We start from the raw sequence: 24,341 nt of genomic DNA on the forward strand, positions 1-24,341 counted from the left end.
AAAGTAATGCCTTTATTCCACAATTACTTCTCTTCTTTGTCAGTCTTCGACTGATGTGTGGTGTTGCTGATGTGGGAGCCAGCGTTCTGGTATAGAACGTCCATCTCTCTTAGTTCATCATCTATATTCTGATTCAAATAAGTAAGGCTGGGCAAAAAATTGCAAGTCATCCTCTCTTTCTCTGACATCACTTTTTAAAGCTATAAACTAAGATGAACTGATACATACACTCAAAATGAAGTAGAAATCAGATGTGTATCATTACGGCTTTTCTATATTTGTAACTTTGTTCTTTTGTATATCTATGCTTGTAATTTGCGCATTTGTTCTTTATTTCATTATTGACTGTTCGCTTGTCCATATAATGTTTTAAGTTTGTTATTTAGGCTAGTAGTTTTTGCTCTGGTATATAAAGTGCTCTTTAAGATGAGATCAGTGATTAATAACTAAATCTGATTGGTTCTTTGTGTTCACAGGACCCGGAAATGGGCGATGCAGATGCAGGAGGAGCTAGTGCAGTTGATCGATGCTGAGGCGGGTATGCAAAAGCTCCAAAAAGTAAGACCACACATTGCCACATTATTGCCACAAGAAACAAATACAAAGTGAGTCACATTAGCTTGGCAGTTAGCATATATGCCAGCTATACATTCTTAAAAGTAAAGGTTCCAAAAAGGTGTTTTCGCAGTGATGCCACAGAAGAACCAATTTTGGTTCCCAAAGAACCTGTCAGTGAAAAGTTCTTAAAAGAACCGTTTTGATGAACATTTTAAAAATCTAAAATATAAAGAGCTTTTTCTGCATCTGAAAGGTTCCATGGATGTTCAAGGGTCTTCATGGAACCATCAACGCCAATAAAGAACCTTTATTTTTAAGAGTGTAGAGTGCTACAGTTGCCGAGCACTATCTGTAAGGCTGATGATACAGGGGGTAACTTTGGGTAATTTTGCCGTCAATGGGCATAAAGTTGCCCTGTGTATCATTAGTCTAAGAAGGAATTTATGAAAGAATGGAGCTTGATCATTAAAGGGGTCTTCGGATGCTAAGTTCACTTTTACATGCTGTTTGAACATTAATGTGTGTTGGCAGTGTATGTACAAATCTACCCTATAATTATAAAAATCCATGCAGGGATTTTTAATTAATCTGTAAAAATAATATTCCCTTTTTCAAATCGAGCCATTCTTAGATGCCTGTCTTTGTGGCGTCACACCCACAGAGGGCGCTCCCACGATAGTTGATTGACATGAGCGTCTTACCTCAGATCAGCTGTAACAGTCCAACCTCCATGTTTTGATGCTGGAGCAGGGATGTAAGTTAGACAAGAATTGAGCGATTGAGGTGTTGTGTTGCTGGATGTAATAATGAACATAGTGGCCGTCATTTACTCCTGACGTCTGAGCCGCTGAAGATGCAGTGGATTATGTTTGTTTGTGAAGGGAATGTGCCTCCTGATCTGAATCATTTGTGATCTAGCTTCACTTACAGCAGATGTGAGTATAAGGGTTTTTTAATGAATCTTTGCAATCGCCTTTCCTAATAATGTGCTAGTTAGCAAGTTTAGTGGCTAAACGCGGCTAAATGCGACTAAAGTAAACGGGCTCGTCACTCCACAGAAAGAAGAGAGGGGCGGGGCAAACAGAGCTCATTTGCATTTAAAGCAGCCTCGACCAGAATGAGATGATTTTTGCAGAGCTGATTTTGTCAAGGTGAAAAGGGTGTTGTTTTACACAACCATTGAGAATTTTTAACCAAAGTATATTACAGACTTTTCATTAAGACCCTATCATATCAACTTTGCCCTGATCAAAAGCCTTGCAGCTGCATTTTGTACCATCTTTTGTACAACAATTACTGAGGAAGACCCAAATAATCTAAATGTGAGGTAGTAAAAGCATGAATAATCTTCTCCAAGTCTTAAAAAGACAAAAACGGTTTAAAATAATAATCCGCAGTTGATTAAAACTGTTCAAGCATCAGAAATGATTTGTTTGGATAAGTATAATTCTGAGACCAGGATAACACCAAGGTTCATAACCTGGGAGGAAATTGAGAGGGAATGGTTGCCCAGCTCCTCAATATTGAGAGACCAAAAACAATTACTTGTGTCCTCGTTAAGTTGGAGAAAGTTAATTGATAACCATTTCATAATGTCCCAGAGACATTCAATGGTCGAATGGATTCGCCGGCTTTCAACAGAGGGTACATCTGTGTATCATCAGCATACAAATGAAATGACGCATTCTGCTTCCTAGTAATATCTCCCTGTGGACGCATATATAAATTAAAAAGAAGCGGGCCCAGAACAGAGCCCTGAGGTACACCACTAATAATAGGAGCAGAGAATGAAGAACTTACCTAACGCTATAGAAAAAGACCTGTCTTTAAGATATGAACCATCATAAGGCAGTTGAAAGTAGGTTGAAATAATGCAGGATGATGACTTGAACAAAAGCATGTACTATTTGATTAACAAAATCTGCACTTACAGTAGATCCCGTCTCAGTTTTAGAAGTTGGCCTTAAAAACCTATTTCCCTGTTTTGAAAATGAACAGGACTTGCTTGAGAAAGTAGTTCTGGAGTTTTCTTTTCATGGATGAATGAAAGTCGCGACATGAAGGTGAATAAATGATTACAGAATTTCCATTTTGGGTGAACTAGAACAACTTCAAAAGGAGCAAAACTGCATCAGCGTCTTTGTCACACAGTCTCAACAAAACCTTGTGATGTACATCATGCGGTTTGCCATTCTGAAAGCGTTTGTGTCCAAGGCCAGTGCGCAAAGACTATTTACTGTGTGAGAAAGTCAAAGATTTCCTCAACCCACAATGCCTGCTGCCAGCTGTTAAACTTGGTGGCGGTCTTAATGGTCATCTTATGGGGTTTACGAGGTCCAGTGTTTCCTCTGGACCAAAGATTGTGCTGTCAAATATAACGACTAAGAATTTAATTGTTATGTGATTACGCTGTACTTTAATTCCTCATTCACAATACAGAGTAAATATATGTGAAAATCAATGATTAGATATAAACATCCTCAAACCTATATGGGACATTCTGTAAAGTACAGCACAAAATATATCCTTCTAATTTTTTTGATTTATGGATTTTGCAACAAGATTGATGGGAACAGAACTGAGCATTCTTATTTTGGCCTTGATGTTAGCATATTATATTTATTATGTTATGTTTTGTTATTTGATATTCTTTTTCAGTCTTTTCAGTACATCGTCATTATTAATGTTTTACGGTCGACCTTCTAACTGCTAAATAATTGGCTGTTTGATTTAGCAACGTCTGAAACATATTCTCTAATCAGTATATATTTTTTACCAGCTTTAATATTTAATATTCGTTTCTTATCTGTCACGATTGTTTTTACATAAGACTAATTAGAATTGCAGGTACATTTTTAATGAATGTCTGTGAAGGCTGTGACATTACAAGAGTTGAAGGGTTTTTTTGCATTTTCTTTCCATCTGCTCATAAGTAATGGCTTTTGAGACAAATTCCATCAAATAAACCTGAAACCCTAAACTTCTCTCACTATTCTCTCACTGTCTCTCAGATTTTCCAGCAATTTCAGAGACACTATGTTGTGAAGCAAAACAACGCTACACAGCTGGTGGCAAAAGCTGCACATGAAATCGAAAACCTTCTTGCCAACCGTTCCGAAGCTCTAAAGGTAAGTAATGAGCATTATGCTATCAACATCATGAATTAAATCAATTTTTCATAATCCAAAACATAAATCACCTTTAAGGGGTTTTAATATATTTACACTTTCCAACTGAATATGTTTGATTTAAAGCAGCATGGGTTATATATGGATGCCCATTTCCGCCACTGAATAAAAAATAAAAAAAGTTAATTGCGACTTTTTATCTTACAATTCTGACTTTTTTCTCACAACTGCAAGTTTACATCTCACAGTTATGACTGAGAAAAGCTAGAAGCCAGAAAAGTTCTACTTTTCTCACATATGCAAGTTTGTATCTCATAATTCTATTTTTCTCGCAATTGTGTGTTTGTATCTCGCAGTTCTGAATTTTTCTCAATTACAAGTTTGTATCTTACAATTCTGACTTTTTTTTTTCTCACAAATGAGTTTTTCCGAATTCTGACTTTATAACTCATAATGCAAGTTATTAAGTGAGAATTGTAAGATTTAAACTCGTAATTCTGAGAACACATCAGTCTTTTTCCCCCTTTACAGCTGGACTTTATAACTCACAATTGCGAGTTTATATCTTACTGAGAAAAAAAAGTATGAATTGTGAAACAAACTCACAATTGCAAGAAAAAAGTCAGAATTGTGCGATACAAACTCGCATTTGCGAGAAAAATAGTCAAAACTGCGAGATATAAACTCACAATTTGCAAGAATAATAGAATTGTGAGATACAAACTTGCTTTTGTGAGAAAAAAGTATGAAATGTGACATACAAACTCGCAAATGTGATAAAAAAAAATGAAGACTGTGAGATATAAACTCACAATTGTGAGAAAAATAGAATGAGAAAAAAACTCACATTTGCAAGAAAAAGTCAGAATTGTGAGACACTAACTCGCAAATGCGAGAAAAAATGCGAAATTCTGAGAAATAAAGTCGCAATTTGGACAAAAAAGTCACAATTGTGAGATATAAACTCGCAATTTTGAGAAATAACGTCTAAATTGTAAGATTAAAAACTTTGAGATAAATACAATTGTTTTATTCAGTGGCTAAAATGGGCTTCCATAGTTGTATGGGTTATTCCATGAAATCAGTGCCTTTTCCACTCGGACAAACTGAAAAATAAAATAAGCTTAATCAGTATTTTTTAAATATCCATGAAATGACAAGACATGAAATGACAAGACATTGTATTGTGCCATCTCAGGCTATGTAATTTATTATTTTATGACTATTTTTCCACCTCGTGTTTTGGTATTTTTGTCAACCCTTTGACCTGACACAAGCATTACTAGATACTATTAGAAGTCATATGCCACTATAAGATATAGGCATTAGCTCAATAATATACCGAGGGTGACCTTTAAAACGTTTGAATTTTACACAGACAGTCTTTAAAAATAGGGTCAAACCTAGTCAGTGTCATCCCTGTCATCCCTAAGAAAAAATTGTTTCAATTTACATTTGAAAAATGGTAACAGGATTGACATTGCATGATGGCTTGATTACAGTCAAGCCTCATAAATCATGAAAAATAGAACATTATAGAGGAGTGAGAGAAACATGCTTATGTTTTAAGAAATGACGTGACTTGAATGTACATTATTTTACAAATGCTTTTTGATGAGGGTAACAGGGCTGACATGAAATCAGGGGACACCAATAAAATGATTTATGTTTTATATATACATACTATATATATATATATATATATGTTTTATATAAATGCATACTTATGCCAAAAACATTGCTTAACAATGAGTTTATATTTAGAACAATATGCAAATGTGATTTTACACATATAATAGCACATTTTACATTATTTAAATTATTTAAACTAATATTTAATTGACTTTTTTGATGTAATATTGATGAAGGGATACATATTGTTATGTTTTTAAATTGCACATTTATTTGTTGTTATACTAAATCTATATTTGATTATTTCTTAGAGATGCAAAAGGCACTGATTTCACTGAGTGACTCTTATAATCATGCATATTTCCTGTTGAGGTGTATTACATGTGTCTCAGGTGCTCAGAATACTTAAACACTACTTTTGCTAAAAAGTTGGGCATAAAATGCCCGGATCTACATTTGCACAAATGAGCAGCATACAACCAAACGCACTGCATAGAAATCTATCCCACATCTATTAAGTTCCTACATGCACAGTATTTACCAAAAAGATACTTTTAAAAATATATATTTGTAAGAGTAGCAGGCAGTATATGGTGTAGTTTCTAGTAGAATATGTACTAAGCTAGTGTTCCAAACATTGTTTTTCTCTGCTGTGTTCGAACCCTTTCAGTATTTTATATTGTTCTTAAATTAGATCTTGCAGAAAGATCCAGCTTGGATCGACCCGCATTGATCTAGCTCTGATAAAACCGGGTCCAGAATGTTGGCAGGGCTGCTTGGAGCTGAAAGTTAATTAGTTTGTCGATAAACTCTGTCCTTTTGATTTTCTTTCATGATAAACTGTACACTGTGTGCCCTAAAAACAGTTTCAAGAGCGTTTTCCATTACGGTATGAATGGAAATCATTAGATATCATTATGCTGGATCATTTTCCAAGGTGGTGGAGAAATATCACATGTTGTGTCTGCTTAAGCACGGTCAGTCAGTGTTATAAATGTTGAACTCTTGCCCCTGAAGTGCAGGTGATGTATAAGGCAGACTGTGTGGAGCTCCTTTTATTGGTCAGCATTAAACACATCGCTGACAGCTCACCCTGATGACTAAATGAAAGTATTGACCTTTCACTCCCTCTTACTGTCTCTTTCCTTTTTTTCTCCACTGGCTCTCCTCTGTCATGTTTAATTGGTCTGAATTAAGTGCTCTTGTTTTAATGGATATGGAAGCACTGGTGTGCCTCGTATGATGGAAATAACTGCTCTTAGGTCATTGGATCTGTTAGAGCTGGTTGTGGTGTGAGGACGGCTTGGCTCTTTGCTTCTCTGTCCATTTGTGTGTGTGTATTTTTGGCAGATTGTCTCTACCTCCAGTCACAATACCCAGACTAGATGCTGTCCTCATATCACCTTATTTAAAGTTTATCCGGTGTTTTCCCTCTGCCGTCCACCAGCACAAACATAGGTTTGCTTGTGTTCTTTTCTCTCTTCATCACATTCAGAAAAAAAAAAAGATTTTAGTGACTCATTGGAGTTTCTTGCACATCCTACCTATAATTGGAAGATTCACAAGTACATAAAGTTTGGCATTTCTAGTGAATCAAGAAGAAAATGCAATTAAATGCAGCTAATTCAGTGTTGTAGTTAAGCATTGAAGCGTACTTGTGAAAAAGATTTTTTTCTCAGAATTGCGAGATGTAAACTCGCCTGTAGGGCTGCAACGATTCCTCGATTCTATTCGAGTATACGATTTTAAAAAATCCTCAACATTTATTAACCTACACAAACACAGGAGAATACATCAATAGCTTTTTTCAAAATGCTAACTTTTCATTGTGATTTCAAAATAAAGGTTTAAACCCTCACTCTTTTACACGTTTTGATGTCTACATATTTAAGAAATTACTGAGGCTGTAGCTTTTCTATTATAAAGAAATTGCCAAATATTAAAGATTAAGTGGACATTTGAATTAAATGTTGTTGAGTCAATATTAAACACTCATAAAGTGTTTTGTTCAATAAAACCATGATTACTTGCTTTTGATACTTTATTTGAACTAATTATTATTGCCTCATTGCTATTATATGTATTTTAAGTCATTTTAAAGGCTATTGTTCACTTTTTCTATGCTCTCTATTTTTATTACTACAGAAAAGTAATTCTGTAATTCGCGATTCTGATTTTTTTCTTTGTTTCTTTGATATAAACTTGAAATGGACCTTATAACTCGCAGTTGTGAGTTTATATCTCCCAATTCTGAGAAAAAAGTCAGAATTGCGAGTTTTTATCTCACATTTCTGACTTCATAACTCACAGTTGTGAGTTTATGTCATGCAGTCCTAAATATAACTCGCAATTGCGAGAAAAGTTAGAATTGCAAGTTTTTATCTTGCAATTTTGACTTGATTTCTTATCTCACAATTCTGAATTTATAGCTCACAATTATGAGTTTATGTGTCATTATTCTGACTTTATAACTTGCAATTGCGAGTTTATATCTCAGAGTTCTGAGAAAAAATGAGAATTGTGAGAAAAAAGTCAGTTAGAATTGCAAGATTTTTTATCCTGCCATTCTGACTTAAATTCTTAGAATTGTAAGTTTTTAATCTCACAATTCTGACTTTATAACTAATTGCGAGTTTATATCTCACGGTTCTGAGAAACAACTTTATAAGTCGCAGTTGCGAGAAAAATCAGAATTGCAAGTTTTTATCTTGCAATTCTGACTTTATAACTCACAATTGTGAGTTTATATCACGCAATTCTGACTATAACTCGCAATTGCAAGTTATAAAGTCTGAATTGCAAGACAAAAACTCGCAATTCTGACTTAGGCTAATTTCTTAGAATTGCAGGTTTGTATCTCACAATCCTGAAAAAAGTCAGAATTGCAAGTTTATATCTCATAATTCTGACTTTATAACTTGCAATTGCGAGTTTATATCTCACAATTCTGAGAAAAAAAGTGAGAATTGTGAGAAAAACAGTCAGTTAGAATTGCGAGCTTTTATCTCGCAATTCTGACTTATTTTCTTAGAATTTCAAGTTTTTTTTAATCTCACAATTCTGACTTTATAACTTGCAATTGCGAGTTTATATCTCACAGTTCTGAGAAAAAGTGAGAATTGCGAGAAAAAGTTAGAATTGAGTTTTTTATTTTGCAATTCTGACTTATTTTCTTAGAATTTCAAGTTCTTTTTAAATCTCACAATTCTGACTTTAGAACTTGCAATTGCGAGTTTATATCTCACAGTTCTAAGAAAAAGTGAGAATTGCGAGAAAAAGTTAGAATTGAGTTTTTTATTTTGCAATTCTGACTTTATAACTTACAATTGTGTTTATATCTCGCAATTCTGTCGTTATAACTCACAATTGTGAGTTTATATCACGCAATTCTGACTTTATAACTCACAATTGTGAATAACAAGCAAAATCAAAATTGCTTGTTTTTATCTTGCAATTCTGATTTTATAATTTACAGTTGTGAGTTTATATCATGCAATTCTGACTGTAACTCGCAAATGCCAGAAAAGTTAGAATTGCAAGTTTATATTTCGCAATTCTAAAAAAAGTGAGAATTGCACATTTATTTCGGACAAATCTGAGAAAAAAAATTTAATTGTGATATGTAAACTCACAAATAAAAAGTCTCAGTACCTTTTTTTTTTTTTTTTTTTTAATTCAGTGGTGGAAACTGACTTCCATAAAATTGGAATTTCCTAAAAAAAAGTGTTTGGACAAAGTAAATGTGCTTTGTTTCTGAATTTTACATTGGCCTGAAACTTTTTTTGTACACTCAGTTAGTGGCCTTGCATGCTAAAATAGATCAGACATAGTTTCTTATTCTGCCTCTGTAGCACAGCTGAAAGCTTACAGACTAATTAAAAATAGTTTTTTTTTTTTTTCCAGACAAGGCAGCATGTTCTTAGCCATTTATTTTTTTTACTTTTACTGTAGCAGGTCTTTATCTTTAAGTCCTTCAGCTCAGAAACATTATTTATGGATCCGCTCATACTCCAGTAAATAACATAACAGGGTGTGAATCCATTGCCAAAGTGGGTTGTAAGAATAGATCTACACATGTTTGTCAGAGAATCTCACCCCTTGACTTATGGCACTTTTCTGAAGCTCAATACTCAGTTTGTTATTGTGGCGCCAGTTGTATCAGATTAACCTGCATCTAAAGTAAGCAGTTCTTAGCTGAATCACATTATCTCCAAACTCATCCACCGATACACATCCTATCGAAGGAAATGCTTTTTCTAGAGAACTCTTATTCCACCACAGGAAGTCTGCTGTCACTATGAAGATTAGCATATCTTGCCAATCATGTAGTGCCGTTCACGTTCCTGTTGTTCTTTCCTGAGTGACCCCTTGGGTGCAGGACGGCCACAGATCATGTCTTGTTTTAATCAATATCTGCTGGATGGCGCCTGACTGTTCTCGAGGCCAAACGTGACTGTGGGCCGCTGTGGTTGGATTAGACTGATTGATTGATTGGCAGCTCAGTTAAGTTGATCAGTGGGAGTCTTTAATTTGGAGCCATCCATCAGCAGCTGTCTGCACGGTCGATGCGAGTTAACGGAGGTTGCTTGACGTGCGTCCGGGATGCTGTGTTGTCTAACAGGAAACTGAAGGTGCTGGCTGTTGATGGAGGCCGTGTTTTCCTAAATGTCAATCAAATCGTGTAAGCTGAAAATATGTCTCACTCATGCCACTCTCTCTCGACTTTATTCCAATTACAGCAATTCGGCTTACAAGCATGAACCCTTGCTTGTCAATCTTTGTTTTTTCAAGCTCCCTCTCCAGCTGTTTTCTAGTTTTTTTATTCAACTGACCACCCTATAAATGCATTTTAAGAGCCGCCTATTCATAAAAACAGTGTCCTGTATGCACATGAAAACCTAGTTAGTTGCGTTGTTGTCTGTGGTTTACATAACCAAACTGAAATAGGACCTCTTAGTGATTTATTTAGAACAGTCTAGTTTGATGTGTTTTTGATACTGTATACTACTAGTTTCTTAAAGGGACAGTTCACCCAAAAATAAAAATTAATTCATGATATACTCACCCTCAAGACATTGTTGGTGTACACTGCCTGACAAAAGATTTTTAATATATATATATATATATTAAAAAATTCTCTTTTGCTCACCAAGCCTGCATTTATTTTCCAAAATACAGCGAAAGCAGTAATATTGTGAAATATTTTTATTATTTAAAATAACTGCTTTCTATAATTTATTTTTGTGATCAATGCTAAATTTTCTGCATCATTACTCCAGTCTTCAGTGTCGCATGATCATCCAGAAATCATTTTAATACACTGCAAGAAACATTTATTATTATTATTATTATTGATATTTAAAGCAGTACATTTTTTGGTGAAATGAAAGATCCAAAGATCAGCATTTTTCTGAAATAAAAAGCTTTTGTAATGTTATACACTTTACCATTCAAAATCTTGGAGTCATTTTATTTTATTTTATTTTATTTCAAAGATCCAAAGATCAGCATTTATCTGAAATAAAAAGATTTTTTTTTGTTATTTTAAAATACAATTTTAAAATTGTTTTATTATTTATTTTGTTTATTTATTTTTACAAATTATACAAATTAGTACTTTTATTTAGCAAGGATGCTTTAAATTGATCAAAAGTGATAATAAATAAGATGAAATGAAAGATCCAAAGATCAGCATTTATCTGAAATAAAAAGCTTTTGTAATGTTATACACTTTACCATTCAAAATCTTGGAGTCATTTTATTTTATTTTATTTATTTTATTTCATTTTTAGAAATTATAGAATTTTAAAATTGTTTAATTATTTATTTCGTTTATTTATTTTTACAAATTATTAGTACTTTAATTTAGCAAGGATGCGTTAAATTGATAATAAAGACATTTATAATGTTACAAAATCAGATAAATGCTGTTCTTCTGAACTTCCTGTCCATCAAAGAATCATGAAAAAATTATACTCAACTGTTTTCTGTTTCATAATAATAATTATAAATGTTTTTTGATCAGCAAATTGGAATATTAAAATAATTTCTGAAGGATCTTGTGACTGCAGTAATGATGCTAAAAAGTCAGCTTTGAAATCGCAAGAATAAATTACATTTTAAAATATATTAAAATAGAAAATACTTATATTAAATAGTACAAATATTTCAGAATTTTAAACTTTTTGCTGTACTTTGGATCAAATAAATGCAGGGTTGGTGAGCAGAAGAGACGTCTTTAAAAAAAAAAAAAAAGTTCAACGACTTTTGACTGGTAGTGTATATGACTTTCTTCTTTCAGACGAATACACTAGGAGTTATATTAAAAATGTCCTGGCTCTTCCAAACTTTATAATGGCAGTAAATGGGTGTTGAGATTTGGAAGCCCAAAAAAGTGCATCCATCCATCATAAAAAGTTCTCCACACTGCTCCAGAGGGTTAATAAAGGCCTTCTGAAGTTAATCTATGCATTTTTGTAAGAAAAATATCCATATTTAAACATTTAGAAACGTAGTGTAAGCTTACACTAATCTCTCGAGAACCAAGTTTTGTTTACAGCAAAGAAAATATGTCAAAATCCTTAGGTAATCTATACCTTTAATACAAGTATATATTTTACTCAACATTTCTTTTATCTCAGGAAAGTGCCTTGAAATTCTGTCTAGGTGGGCAGCTCAAAGTTTTGGAACAGATCCAGTGTGTTTACGTATGGTAATTCAAAGTACCTGCTTTTCTTTTTAGAAAGAAAAAGGTGCACAGTGATCTAAAAGCCTGACTGCTAAATGCTGCATCAAAAGGAAGGAAAATAAAAAGCGGGATAGAGAGAGAGAGAGAGAGTGAGACAGAGGAGAGAGCCACTTGCATCCATCAAAAGGGAAAGAACAGATGGAAAGGAAGAGTGTTTGTTTGCTCTCTCTTTGATATGGCAGATAAAACAGCACCAGTCAGTTCCGCCGTTCTGTGCGCTGATTCTTAGACAGCTCAATATCATTAGAGCTTGTGGAAACTAGATTGCAGACTCTCATGGGCCAATACTGTACACACCAAATTTATCTGCGGGAGCCCGTTTCCCTCTCCTCTCCGCACTCGTTTATTATCCTATCAGTCTTTCTCTCGATGATATGCCGTGAAGGGCCAGAGAGCTTTGGGATAACATCAGTAAACAGCACTGGGTTGTTTTGTAGGGTTTCACTGACGTACAGTTCACTCCAGTACAGTTAGCTTGTTGACCTACTTCCTATGTTTTCGTGTTAAGTAATAAATTATTCAGTTTTTTCGCTTTCTGTTTTTCTTGATAAAGAGGAAAGGTCGGCTTTAGTGAACTGCTCCCAAAAGAATACAAAGACTACAGTATATCGCTTTTGTGCTGTGAGACATTGTATTTATGTGTATACAAAATATGTATTGTATTTTTTATTTAGAATGTACAATAATAATAAAAAAATTGTGTATGTGTTTAAAGTATAATTACACATATTTATTTATTTATTATGCAAAACTATAAAAGATTATGAAAACATAATAGTTTGTTTGTGTGTGTATTTAAATATTTATATAATTTTAAAAAAAGTATTGTATGTGTATACTTGTAAAACTATACAAAATAAATAATAGTAAAATGTTAAAATAATATTAATTTAAATATACATTTTAAAATGTTAAAATGTTACATGAATTATTATCTTAATTATAATTATAATAATTAATTATAGTGTTTTCTTCATCTATTATATATTATGTAAAACTATACAAGATATATAATAAATAAATAATAGTAAAATAAGTAATATGTTAATACAACAACAATAATAATGATAATAATATATGATTAAAAACAGGTACATTTAAATATGTTAAAAAGTGACAGTTTTTATTATTTAACTATTTTATTTAATTTATTATGTATTATGTAAAACTATACAAGGTAATGAAAAAATAAATAATAGTAAAATATGTTAAAACAACAAATATAATTTTTAAGAATAAAAGAGTAAAAGAATTAATAACAGTAATACTATATTTTTACATTTTCTGCGTGTATATAAAATATTTATATTGTTTAGCAATATTTGTTTGGCAATAAGTAAATAAATAAATAAAGTTATGTATTTGCATACTTGTAAAACTATACAAGATAACGAAAAAGGAAATAACAGTAAAATAATATGTTAAAATAATAATAATGTAAATATAAATTTCAAAATGTTAAAATGTTACAAAATTCTTTCAATTCTTATTCAGTTATCTTATTATCTTTCAATTCTTTCAATTTCTGTATTTTTAAAAAGTTATTTAATTCATTAAAAGCATTTTGTAACATTTTTGAAATTTATATTTAAATTATAATTTCTAAATACATCATTTAAATATAAATTTCAAAATGTTAAAATGTTACAAAACTCTTTTAATCATCATCCTAAATATAATTAGAATAATTAATTATAATAATTTTTAATCTATTATATATTATGTAAAACTATACAAGGTAAAGAATAAATAAATAATAGTGAAATACTATGTTAATACAACAACCATAATAATAATAATAATAATAGTAATAATAATGATAATAATATAAAATTTTAAATATGCATTTCAATATGTTAAAATGTTATACATTTTTATTATATATTTTATATAATTTTATATTATAATAGTAATACTTTTATATACATTTTCTGTGAATATAAAATATTTATATGGTTTAAAAGTTTGTACTTATAAAACTTTACAAGATAAAGAAAAAAAGTAAAATAATTTATATGTTAATATAATAATAATAATAGTGAAAAATATTTACAAAAATAACATTTTAAGTACATTTCAAAATGTTAAAATGTTACAGAATTATTTTCATTATTTTTCTTTATTATGTGTTATTTAAAATTATACAAGATATAGAATAAATTAATGATAATGAAAACTGTTAATATTTAATTCATTTAATTTATTTTTCTTTATCTTTGTGTAGTTTCACAGTAGTTATACTGTTATAAATTATATTTAAAAAGCATATTCCTCCTTTCATTATATGTATAAAAAAATATTGTTTAGTCTTGCATTTTTTTATTTGCAAATCATGAAGCATCTAACTGAATCTATTTTTCCATTCCAACACCGCTTGTGTCTTACTCAATTTCTATGAAAGTCTAGACTGACTGATTAGATTGTAGGAAGGAGAAGTGCACCTTGGGAAATGTACTGAATTAGACGCTCATTGTAATGGGGTAGAGTGAGGACTTGAAGGACGGAGGAAGGTTATGACGTCAGATTACAATACCCATAAGCGTCCAGGGCTTCTCAGAGGACGAACGGCTGTCACAGGTACAACATGTCAAATAACTGAACTAATTGAGCAGCGTAAATGACTGTGACTTTCATAACAACTCAGAAAGGGGAAAAAGACCTTGTTTGTCAAAACATTTGCTTCAACAGATCCTCGGTTGTGATTATGGTTGTTTGCTGCAGTACCTTGGCTCCTCACAGGCACTGCTAAACTTAGCTGTCTGTCTCCAAACAACAAATGTTGTAAGAAACAAATGAAAGAAGGCTCACGCTAACTTCCTGCAATTCCACCAACCTAATATGAGACATAATGAAGCAGTAGTGTGAGAGCTGGCAGTAGTTAAAGTCTCATCTGAAGCAATGCTGAGCTGCATAATTACAGCGCTGTCCACCCACAGCGGGACTGTAACCGGAACATATTTTCACTTCTGTTTAAACACCCTGTACTGGGAAATTTAATGGGATGTTACGAGCACGGGTAATCTTACAGTTGATTCACTCTTGTTTTTAGTGAGATCGAGAGGAAAGTGGCTGATGAATGTCCAAGTGTTGGCGGTCGGATAGATATACTGTGCGCTAATGAAATTAAGAGTTTAGAGCTATACAGTGAATACGGAGATTTTACAGTAGACCAAATAATTTGGTGTTGGAGGAAATGCTAGAATTCATGTTGAAATCTGCTCAGAGTCTGTAGATACAAGTGAGATCACTGGGATCTTTTTCACTGAAGCAAAAGAACAAATTCTCTATTTGATCTTCATTTATTTTTATTGCTACCCAGGAGAAACTTAAGCAAAATTAGTGTAATCCATTTCATTTAATGAACCAATAATAGAAATTATTTTATTTATTTTTATTATTTACTTTTTTGTTTTGTTTTGCTTTGTTTTGTTTCCTGAATAAACGTTCTATGTATTTTATTTTATTTTATTTTATTTTATTTTTCTTTTATTTATTGCTTTATGTTTTTTTTCTGTGTTCTAACAGTCTACATTTTTTTCAGGTTTTACTACTACTTGAGGTGTTTGATGTCTCATTTTATTATTATTATTATTATTATTATTATTATTATTATTTTATTTACCTCTTTGCTTTGTCTTTTTTTCTGAATAAACTTTTTAGCAATGTAGTTTTTTTCAGGTTTTACTATCCTAGTTGGGGTGTTTAATCCTTTTTATTTTATTTTATTTTATTTTATTTTATTTTATTTTATTTATTTATTTATTTATTTATTTATTTTTAGTTTCATTTTGTTTTATTTTATTTTATTTTATTTTATTTTATTTTTGATTTGTGCTTTTTGTTTTGTCTTTTTTTTCCTGAATAAACTTTCTAGCAATGTAGTTTTTTCAGGTTTTACTATCCTACTTGAGGTGTTTGATGTCTCATTTTATTTTATTATTATTATTATTATTATTATTATTTTATTTACCTTTTTGCTTTATCCTGGTTGGGAATCCTTTTTATTTTATTTATTTTATTTTATTTTATTTATTGCTTTGTGTTTTCGTTGTTTTGTTTTTTGTTTTTGTTTTTCTGAATAAACAGTGTTCTAACAATCTAGTGTTTTTTCAGGTTTTACTATCCTAGTTGAGGCATTTGATGTCTCATTTTATTATTATTATTATTAATTAATTAATTTATATTATTTTATTTACTTTTAGCTTTGTCTTTTTTCTGTTTTGTTTTGTTTATTGATTTGTGTTTTTGTTTTATTTTTTTCTGAAAAAACAAAACAAAATCTGTGTTCTAACAATGTAGTGTCCTTTTTAGATTTTACTATAAATTTGAATAATTTTATAATTTAATAGTTTAGTAGAATATTTTATAATTTAGTATTTTATTTATTTGTTTAGTTTGTTTATTTACTTATTTATTCATTTATGCTTTGTGTTTAGTTTTGGTTTGTACAACGTAGGTATTCTTAGGTATTTTCCGGTTTTACTATCCCAGTGTGGACATTTGGTATAACATAAGAACTTGATCCGCACAATTATACACAGAGCCATCTGTTTTAAAGCATGTTGTGGTGGTGTGGATGAGCTCCTTTGGCCTCAGGCCTGTCTTCAGTATGTTAGTGTAAGTGTAGCGCTGGACACCAGTTTCCTCACGTTGTGCTTGGAACAGTGACAGGTGGTGGATCCCTAATAAGCATCACACTCTATCCACCTTGAGCCAAAATGGCTCCTGTTGCACTCTGGCACGCCCGTACAGTTTACTCTGCAACGAGCCAACATAGCCATGTTCATAGCCAGCTCCCATCAGTCTTTGCCAGGCTGAACACGATGAGCATTATAGGGATCATCGTTTCTTATTCATAATCTGTGTTTATGCTGTGCTAAGAGGTGTGAAAACTCCTCGATTACCACAAATGTATTTCCACATGCTTGTGTTTGCAGCCACACTATTGGTGTCTACTAGTGAATCTTGAGAGAAGTTCGAAGGTTCATTTATTTTTTATGCTGAGTCACGTTCGAAGGGTTAAGAGTGACGCTCACAATATGGACGCTTTCCAGCAACTGTAAGAAAGAATTCAGCTTTGATTTTCATTTACTAAATCAAAAAATGGAGCTTATTCATCTCATTTAAATTTGTCTGGCAGTCATGTTTATTTTAATTTCACTGTTTATTTTAATTCTTGGTCATTTATAATCATATTTTACCTTCACTTGTTCATTGTGGTGCTGAGTTGTGACAGAAATGCTTATAAATGTACAACACAAACTTTAGGGAACTTACTATAGTACTACCATGGTATTTTAAAATGCCTTGGTCAAAGTCAGGTTTGAAGTCAACATAGTATGGGAATATGGGAATTATTTAGGGCAAGGGTATTTTTCAGGGTTGTGCAAGTTGTTAATTTATTAATTAATATTAATATTTTATCATCAATATTTGTGTTATATTTTACATTTTATTTTATTTATTTTTTGATATTTCATTAATTATATTACTGAATACTGAATGTACCTCCAACAACTGATTTTTTTTTTTTTTTCTTATTAATATTACATTTTTATTTTATTTTATTTTATTTTATTTTATTTTATTTTATTTTATTTTATTTTATTTTATTTGAGTTCTAACAATGTAGTTTTATTTCAGGTTTTACTATCCCAGCTGGGGTGTTTGATCTCTTTATTTTATTTTATTTTATTTTATTTTATTTTATTTTATTTTATTTTATTTTATTATTTTATTTATTTTTCACTTTGTGTTTTTTTTATTATTATTATTATTATTATTATTATTATTAAATAAACACAGTTCTAACAATGCAGTTATTTTCAGGTTTTACTATCGGGTGGGGTATTTTATTTTTTTTTTTATTTTATTTTATTTTATTTTATTTTATTTTATTTTATTTTATTTTATTATTTTATTTTATTTATTTTTCACTTTGTGTTTTTTTTTTTTTTTTTTTTAATTAAATAAACCGAGTTCTAACAATGTAGTTATTTTCAGGTTTTACTATCCTTGTTGGGGTATTTTATTTTTTTATTTTATTTTATTTTATTTTATTTTATTTATTTTTTTATTTTATTTATTTTTTGCTTGGTGTTTTTTTTGTGTTATTTTGTTTTGTTTTTACTGAATAAACAGAGTTCTAACAATGTAGGTTTTTTTCTAACAATGTAGGTTTTACTATCCTAGTTGGGGTGTTTGATCTCACTTTTATTTTATTTATTTATTTTTTAACTAATTTTCGCTTTGTGTTTTTGTTTTGTTTTGTTTTTTAATTAAATAAACAGAGTTCTAACAATGTAGTTTTTTTTTCACATTTTACTATCCTTGTTAGGGTATTTTATTTTATTTTTGCTTTGTGTGTGTTGTTTGTTTTTTAGTATAATTTAAAATATAATTTATTCCTGTGATACCAAAGCTGAATTTTCAGCATCATTACGCCAATATTTAGTGTCACAGTATCCTTCCCAAATCATTCTGATATGATGATTTGGTGATTTAAAAAAAAACAAAACAATTCTTGTTATTATCAGTGATGAAAACAGTTGTGCTGTTTAATATTTGAGTGTAAACCACAAGTGTACTGTTGTAATCACCTCAAACTTTTAAACTGTTTAGTGTACTTTTTAGTACCCATCACTCATTTTCATTTTATATTATACTGCAAATTTTACAGTGCATACTGTATTCATTATAATGAGCAGCTGTTGAAACGAAAACAATAAACAAAAATGGGACAAAATACAGAAGTCAGATCCTGTTAAACTAACTGAGCTAAATGACACACATTCACAACAGCAGGGAGACATGACAAATCCACCATGCAGCATTTCACGCCATTTCTTCCATCATCCCTCAACACTGTAGCAGGATTCAAAGGGTAATTGGCTGACTTTTGAAGAGCTTGTCAATGCCCAACAAAATCTGCCTTATTTATTGCTGAATGTCAGGCTGTTAGAAACACACAAGCCTGCTAGTTTTCTTTTAATCCACTGAAAATGAATGAACTGGATCTTCTGAATGGAGTTTTACTTCTTTAATGTTAAAGTGCCCTCATCAAAGGAGAATCTACATATATATTATTTAATTATCGCTATAATTAGTCATATAATTATGCTAGCCAGAGGGCACATATAACCCCAGTTTTGTTCATATGTGAATATGTGCGTGCGTGTGTGCGCGCTTTAGTCCTTTGTTGGTTTTCTTTGATTTATTGTTGTTTTTTGTTGGTGTTCTCCACATGTATAGCGATGCTCTGCACACCAGGTGTTTGTACCTGAGAGCTGCTGTACAAGACTGACTAATTAGCTACTGATGCATGATGTGAGTTTATGCGGTGCTCAAAAAGTGCTGTTGACAATTTTATCTCTTGTTCTTCTCTGCATACATTAGCAGGACGGTCGTCTGGGATTTTGGCTTCTTATTGTGTTATTAGTCTCATTATGGCTGATGCAGGTCTGATCTTTAACCTTACACTGTGTAGGAGAATTACTGAAAATAATAAGGGGGCAAATGACATAACTTTTGCTTCCAAAACAGTGCAAAGAGAGTCTGATTATGAACTGGACTGATATGGGGATTGGAAGATGGGTTATATGCATGATTTAAATATTTAATAAATTAATATGGATATTTTTAATATAAATAAATAGATGTTTAGTTCTTTAAAAAACTATCTAAAAGAAAAAAAATAGGTTTTACTAAAATAACACTTCAAATGATCCAAAAGAGAGACACATTAAAAGCAAAATGAAATGAATAAAAAGGAAATGAAATAGTATAAAATGAATGAAATGAAATGAATGAATCATTTAATCAATTAGAAAAACTAGAAAAATTGTAAAAATGAAACAATTATAATCATTTAGAACAAAATTATATCAATTAGAACAATTGGAAACATTTTAAAATTTGTTTAATGTTTAGTAAAAAAAAAATAAATAAAATAAAATTAGGTTTATTAAAAATAGTACTTCAAATAATCCAAAAGAGAGAATGAAAAGGAAATGAAAGGAATAAAAAGGAAATGAAATAGAATAAAATTAATTAAGTGAAATTAATAAATGAATGAATGAATCAATTAGAAAAACTAGAAAAATTGTAAATATTAAACAATTAGAAAAAAAAATAAAAATTATATCAATTAGAACAATTGGAAAAAATGTACAATTCATTCCATGTTTAGTAAATAAAAAAAAAACAAATGAAAAAAGAAAATAAAATTAGGTTTATTAAAAATAATACTTCAAATAATCTAGAAGAGAGACAAAAACAAAATGTAAAAAGGAAATGAAGTAGAATAAAATGAATGAAATGAAATGAATGAATCAATCAATCAATTAGAAAAACTAGAAAAATTAAACAATTAGAAAAAATAGAAAAAGTATATCAATAAAAACAACTGGAAAAAAATTACAGTTAATTCCGTGTTTAGTACATTAAAAAAAAAAAAAAAAGAAAAAAGAAAAGAAAATTAGGAAAAATTAAAAAAAAAAGAAATCAATTAGAAAAATTAAACTTAGTTTCATGTTTAGTTCATTAAAATGCTGAAGGAGATGAAATGAAAGGAAATAAAATGAAATCAATCAATCAATTAGAAAAATTAGAAAAATTAATTGATTAATTAATTAATTAGTTCCATGATTAGTTCATTAAAAACAATCCAAAAGAAAAAAAAAAGAATCCAAACATATTAGGTTTTATTAAAAAATTATATTTCAAATAATCCAAAAAAGAGACGCTGTGTACCTCTAGATAACCCTGAAGGAAATTAAAAGAAATAATAAAATAGAATAAAATGAAATGGAATGAATGAATAAATCAATCAATTAGAAAAAAAATAAAAATAAATCAGAGACATCTGACAAAAACTACCTAACCTTACCTAATATTTTAAGTTTAGGTTTAGTTAGGTTTATTTTATTAAAACAATAAAAATTCAAATTATCCAAAAGAGAGACTGTATAGCCCAAAGATCTAAAGGAAGAAACAGAACTAAATTAATGAATGAAGTCAATCATTCAATAAATATATTTAAATTTAAAACTTGTATTTAAATTTACAGATATTTACAATAATTTATTCCCCTTATATGTTTGCTGAAGCCTCCTGGTGGGCCTTTACAGCTCTATAGTATCGCCCTTCTCACGGGGAAGAGGGGTCCACCCACAAAAACACTATTCCAGACCCTGTGAATTTTAGCAGTGACCCTAATCAGTCCGTGATGAGACGTGTTTGAATGATGCTCTGTGCTCTGAAAATCAAGGCTCTTTCCATTTAAGTTGTGATGTCACTTCAGAACCATGGACTACTCATCCTGGTTTGTGAGCCAGTAGGGTACGGCACTAACACAAACACACATCCCAGTCTCAGGGTTGTTATAGCAACAGCTCATCAGAGTGTGTAGACCCTGGGGTCAATGGGTTATTATGGGATGTCTGAAGTGGGTGGAGAGGTTTCATCATCTAGCCATGCATTACACTTGTTTGTTCATTTCCCCTGGAGGATCGAATGATTAAAAAAACTGTATTTTTAGTCTTATTATAATGGGGATACTCCAGTGGATCTTTTGTGTGGATTAACATCACACAACTCAGAAATTCCACTGCGTTTTGTCCCTACAGCATAAAAAACCTTCGGAACTCGAACTGCGTCCTCTAGGGGGCGCTAGGGGAACGCCGTCAGCGTGACCCGTGTCTGAAGTATATATACAAAACAACAACAAAGTTGGCCGGCGACAGCCTATGACGTCACTGCCGGCGCGACTCGTCGCTGCCGGCGCGTCACTACCGGTGCGACCACAGTATAAAAGGACACCGGTAGAGCAGGACGGCCCTCTTCTTCGTCTTCATTGACTCTTTGTCTGGAGTGTGTAGCAAAACGGTAAGAGACCCCCTTTTTTTGGAAAAATATGGCTAGCACTAGTAAGGCGTTTAGAAAGTGCGTGGATCCGTGTCCTCGTTATTTGACACCCGATGACACGCACGATCTTTGCGTCTTTTGTTTGGGCGAGGAGCATGCACGCGACGTCCTCGAGGGGGCAGTCTGCGTGCACTGTGAGCTTTTTCCCATGAGAAAGCTCCGTTCTCGTCTGTCTCTCTTCTCGAGGGAAGAGGGACAGCCACCTGTTCCCCGTGGCTCAGGACCCTCCGCTGCTGAGGCACGGAGAAAAATGAGCTCATGGGGATCCCAGGTGGACCTCGCTGACGAGCTAAAAAAGGGACTTTCCCTTTCACGCGCGTCAGTCGCGGGCGAGGACGAACTGCTGGCTGACGATGATGTTGTTTCTCTTACATCATCCGATCCAGCAGCTAGTGCTCTGTTGGGTCCTTCCCAAGAAGAGCAGGAGATGTTGGAAGATGAGGAAGCTGAGGCTGAACCCTTTCTAATCTCCTGCCCTGCATACGAGGAGCTGTTGGAGGTTATGGATCGCGCCACGGTAAGGCTTGACTTGCCGTGGAAGCGAGCCAGAGAGGTGGCGCCTCGGGGTCGTCTCGATGAGCGCTATCTTTCTGATCATAACCTCCCGGCCCAGGTGAGTCTTCCATTCCTTCCCGATCTGCATACGGAGATCGAGAAGGTATGGAAGAGGCCGTTTTCCTCACGCATCCATAATTTTCCGCACTCTAATTATGCGAATATTGAGGGGATGCGTGAGCACGGCTATCAGAGGATGCCACCTGTAGAAGAGACGCTGGCCAGCTATCTCTCTGTAGGTAAGGCATCTTCCCTGAAGACTCCCTCCCTGCCATCCATTCCCCTTCAAGTAACATCTCGTTTGAATGGCAGGGCGTATGCAGCAGCAGGTCAGGCTGTGGGTGCGTTGCACACTATGGCGGTGCTTCAAGCCTACCAGGCTGACTTGCTGAAAGATCTGGATAAGGGTCAGGGTCTTTCCCGGACGAGGTTGCTGAGCTGCGCCGCACCACGGATCTCGCTCTCCGTGCCACCAAGCAGGCCGCCACTGCCATGGGCAGGTCTATGGGGGCCATGGTGGTTACGGAGAGACATCTGTGGGTGAACTTGGCTGACCTCGGGAAGAAAGAGAGGGGCTTTCTTCTCGACGCACCAGTCTCGCCTTCCGAACTTTTGGTACCTCCGTTGAGACGGTGGTTGAGAAGTTCAGGGAGGCGAGGGCGCGCTCAGCGGCCTTCAAAACCTTCATTCCACGAAGGTCCAGATCTGAGCCCGAACAGTATGGGGGTCCTGGCCCGTCTCGTTCTGAGGGACGAAGACAGGCCCAGAAGACTAGTGTGGCCACTCGCGCCCCTCCCCCACCTGCGGGTGGTTCCGGGAGGAAGCGTGGGTCTAGAGGAGGTAGACAGGACCTGAGGGAAGTGATCCAGACGAGACAGCGTGCTCGCCGGGGTCAGAGTAGAAGATAGCTTCTGCTTATCTTCCTTTGGGGGCTCCTGTCTCCCTCCTCTTAATTCCCCCTTCATATTAGTCTCTCCACCTGACTGAGGTTTGGTGGTACTTTTCCTGCGCACCCCTGCCGGACCTATGATGTTTTAGGTTGGCTTTTTTGTTAAAAAGCAACTTTTACTGATGGTCTGGCTCGGCCTTTCGGCCTCCTCTCAGGAACCATGGATGGGTGAGTTCGATCCATTTTTCATGTCTAACTATGAATCATATTTCTAGCTCAGTGGTCGCTCCCCTTTTTAGGGTTTCTAATAAGCGATCTCTTTGAGGTAACCAGGTGAGTGCTGTCTTCCCCTACGAAAAATGAAAGCAGGGTAGACAGCCCATTTTTTATGATTTGCTGTACTCCCCTATAACCTGGTCTCTTCTTAATCTCTCCCGACAGGTCATAGTAATGGTCTAGATGGTTTCTCAGAAGGATTTTCTGAGTCTTCTGGAGTTATGCGCAGGAACCATGGTGGGGTGAGTACGACTCATGTTTAATGTGTCTACCATGCTGTATACAATTGGGTCCTGTTTTTGTGCCTTCCTTGGTAGGTCCTCTTCGAGCACCCCCCTCTGATCTTCAATCATGGTTATGGGCTGCTTGCCTGGGTCTGCCTCCCGTTTTCGAATAGGAAGCTTTCAGGTTCCCTTTACAGCACTGAGAAAAACTAGGACTTCGGTCCTACGTCTGGGTAAGCTCTTCAGAATCTCTTTTCACAGGGAGCTCCTGGACATTTTGGATAGACACATTGACCACCGGGTTAAGACCCTCTGTCTTCATCCTGCCCTGAGGGGCTTCGGTTGCGGGGTTTCCGCCCTTCACACAGACCTCCTACCTATGCCATCTGGTGATCTAGCGGTCGCCC

General features: G+C 33.3%; 1 protein-coding gene across 3 annotated transcripts in view; it reads left to right on the forward strand.

Moving 5' to 3' along the window:
• Window positions 1–24,341, forward strand: part of cacna2d1a (calcium channel, voltage-dependent, alpha 2/delta subunit 1a) — a 107,006-nt gene that overhangs the window by 22,308 nt on the left and 60,357 nt on the right. For all 3 annotated transcript variants that reach the window (XM_051107212.1, XM_051107213.1, XM_051107214.1), the window contains exons 2-3: window positions 477–558; window positions 3,570–3,686. In XM_051107212.1, coding sequence (XP_050963169.1) covers window positions 477–558; window positions 3,570–3,686 — 199 coding nt within the window. The remainder of the gene's footprint in view (window positions 1–476; window positions 559–3,569; window positions 3,687–24,341) is intronic.

This window comes from Labeo rohita, chromosome 4, assembly GCF_022985175.1.
Source record: "Labeo rohita strain BAU-BD-2019 chromosome 4, IGBB_LRoh.1.0, whole genome shotgun sequence".
NCBI classification, from domain to species: Eukaryota; Metazoa; Chordata; class Actinopteri; order Cypriniformes; family Cyprinidae; genus Labeo; species Labeo rohita.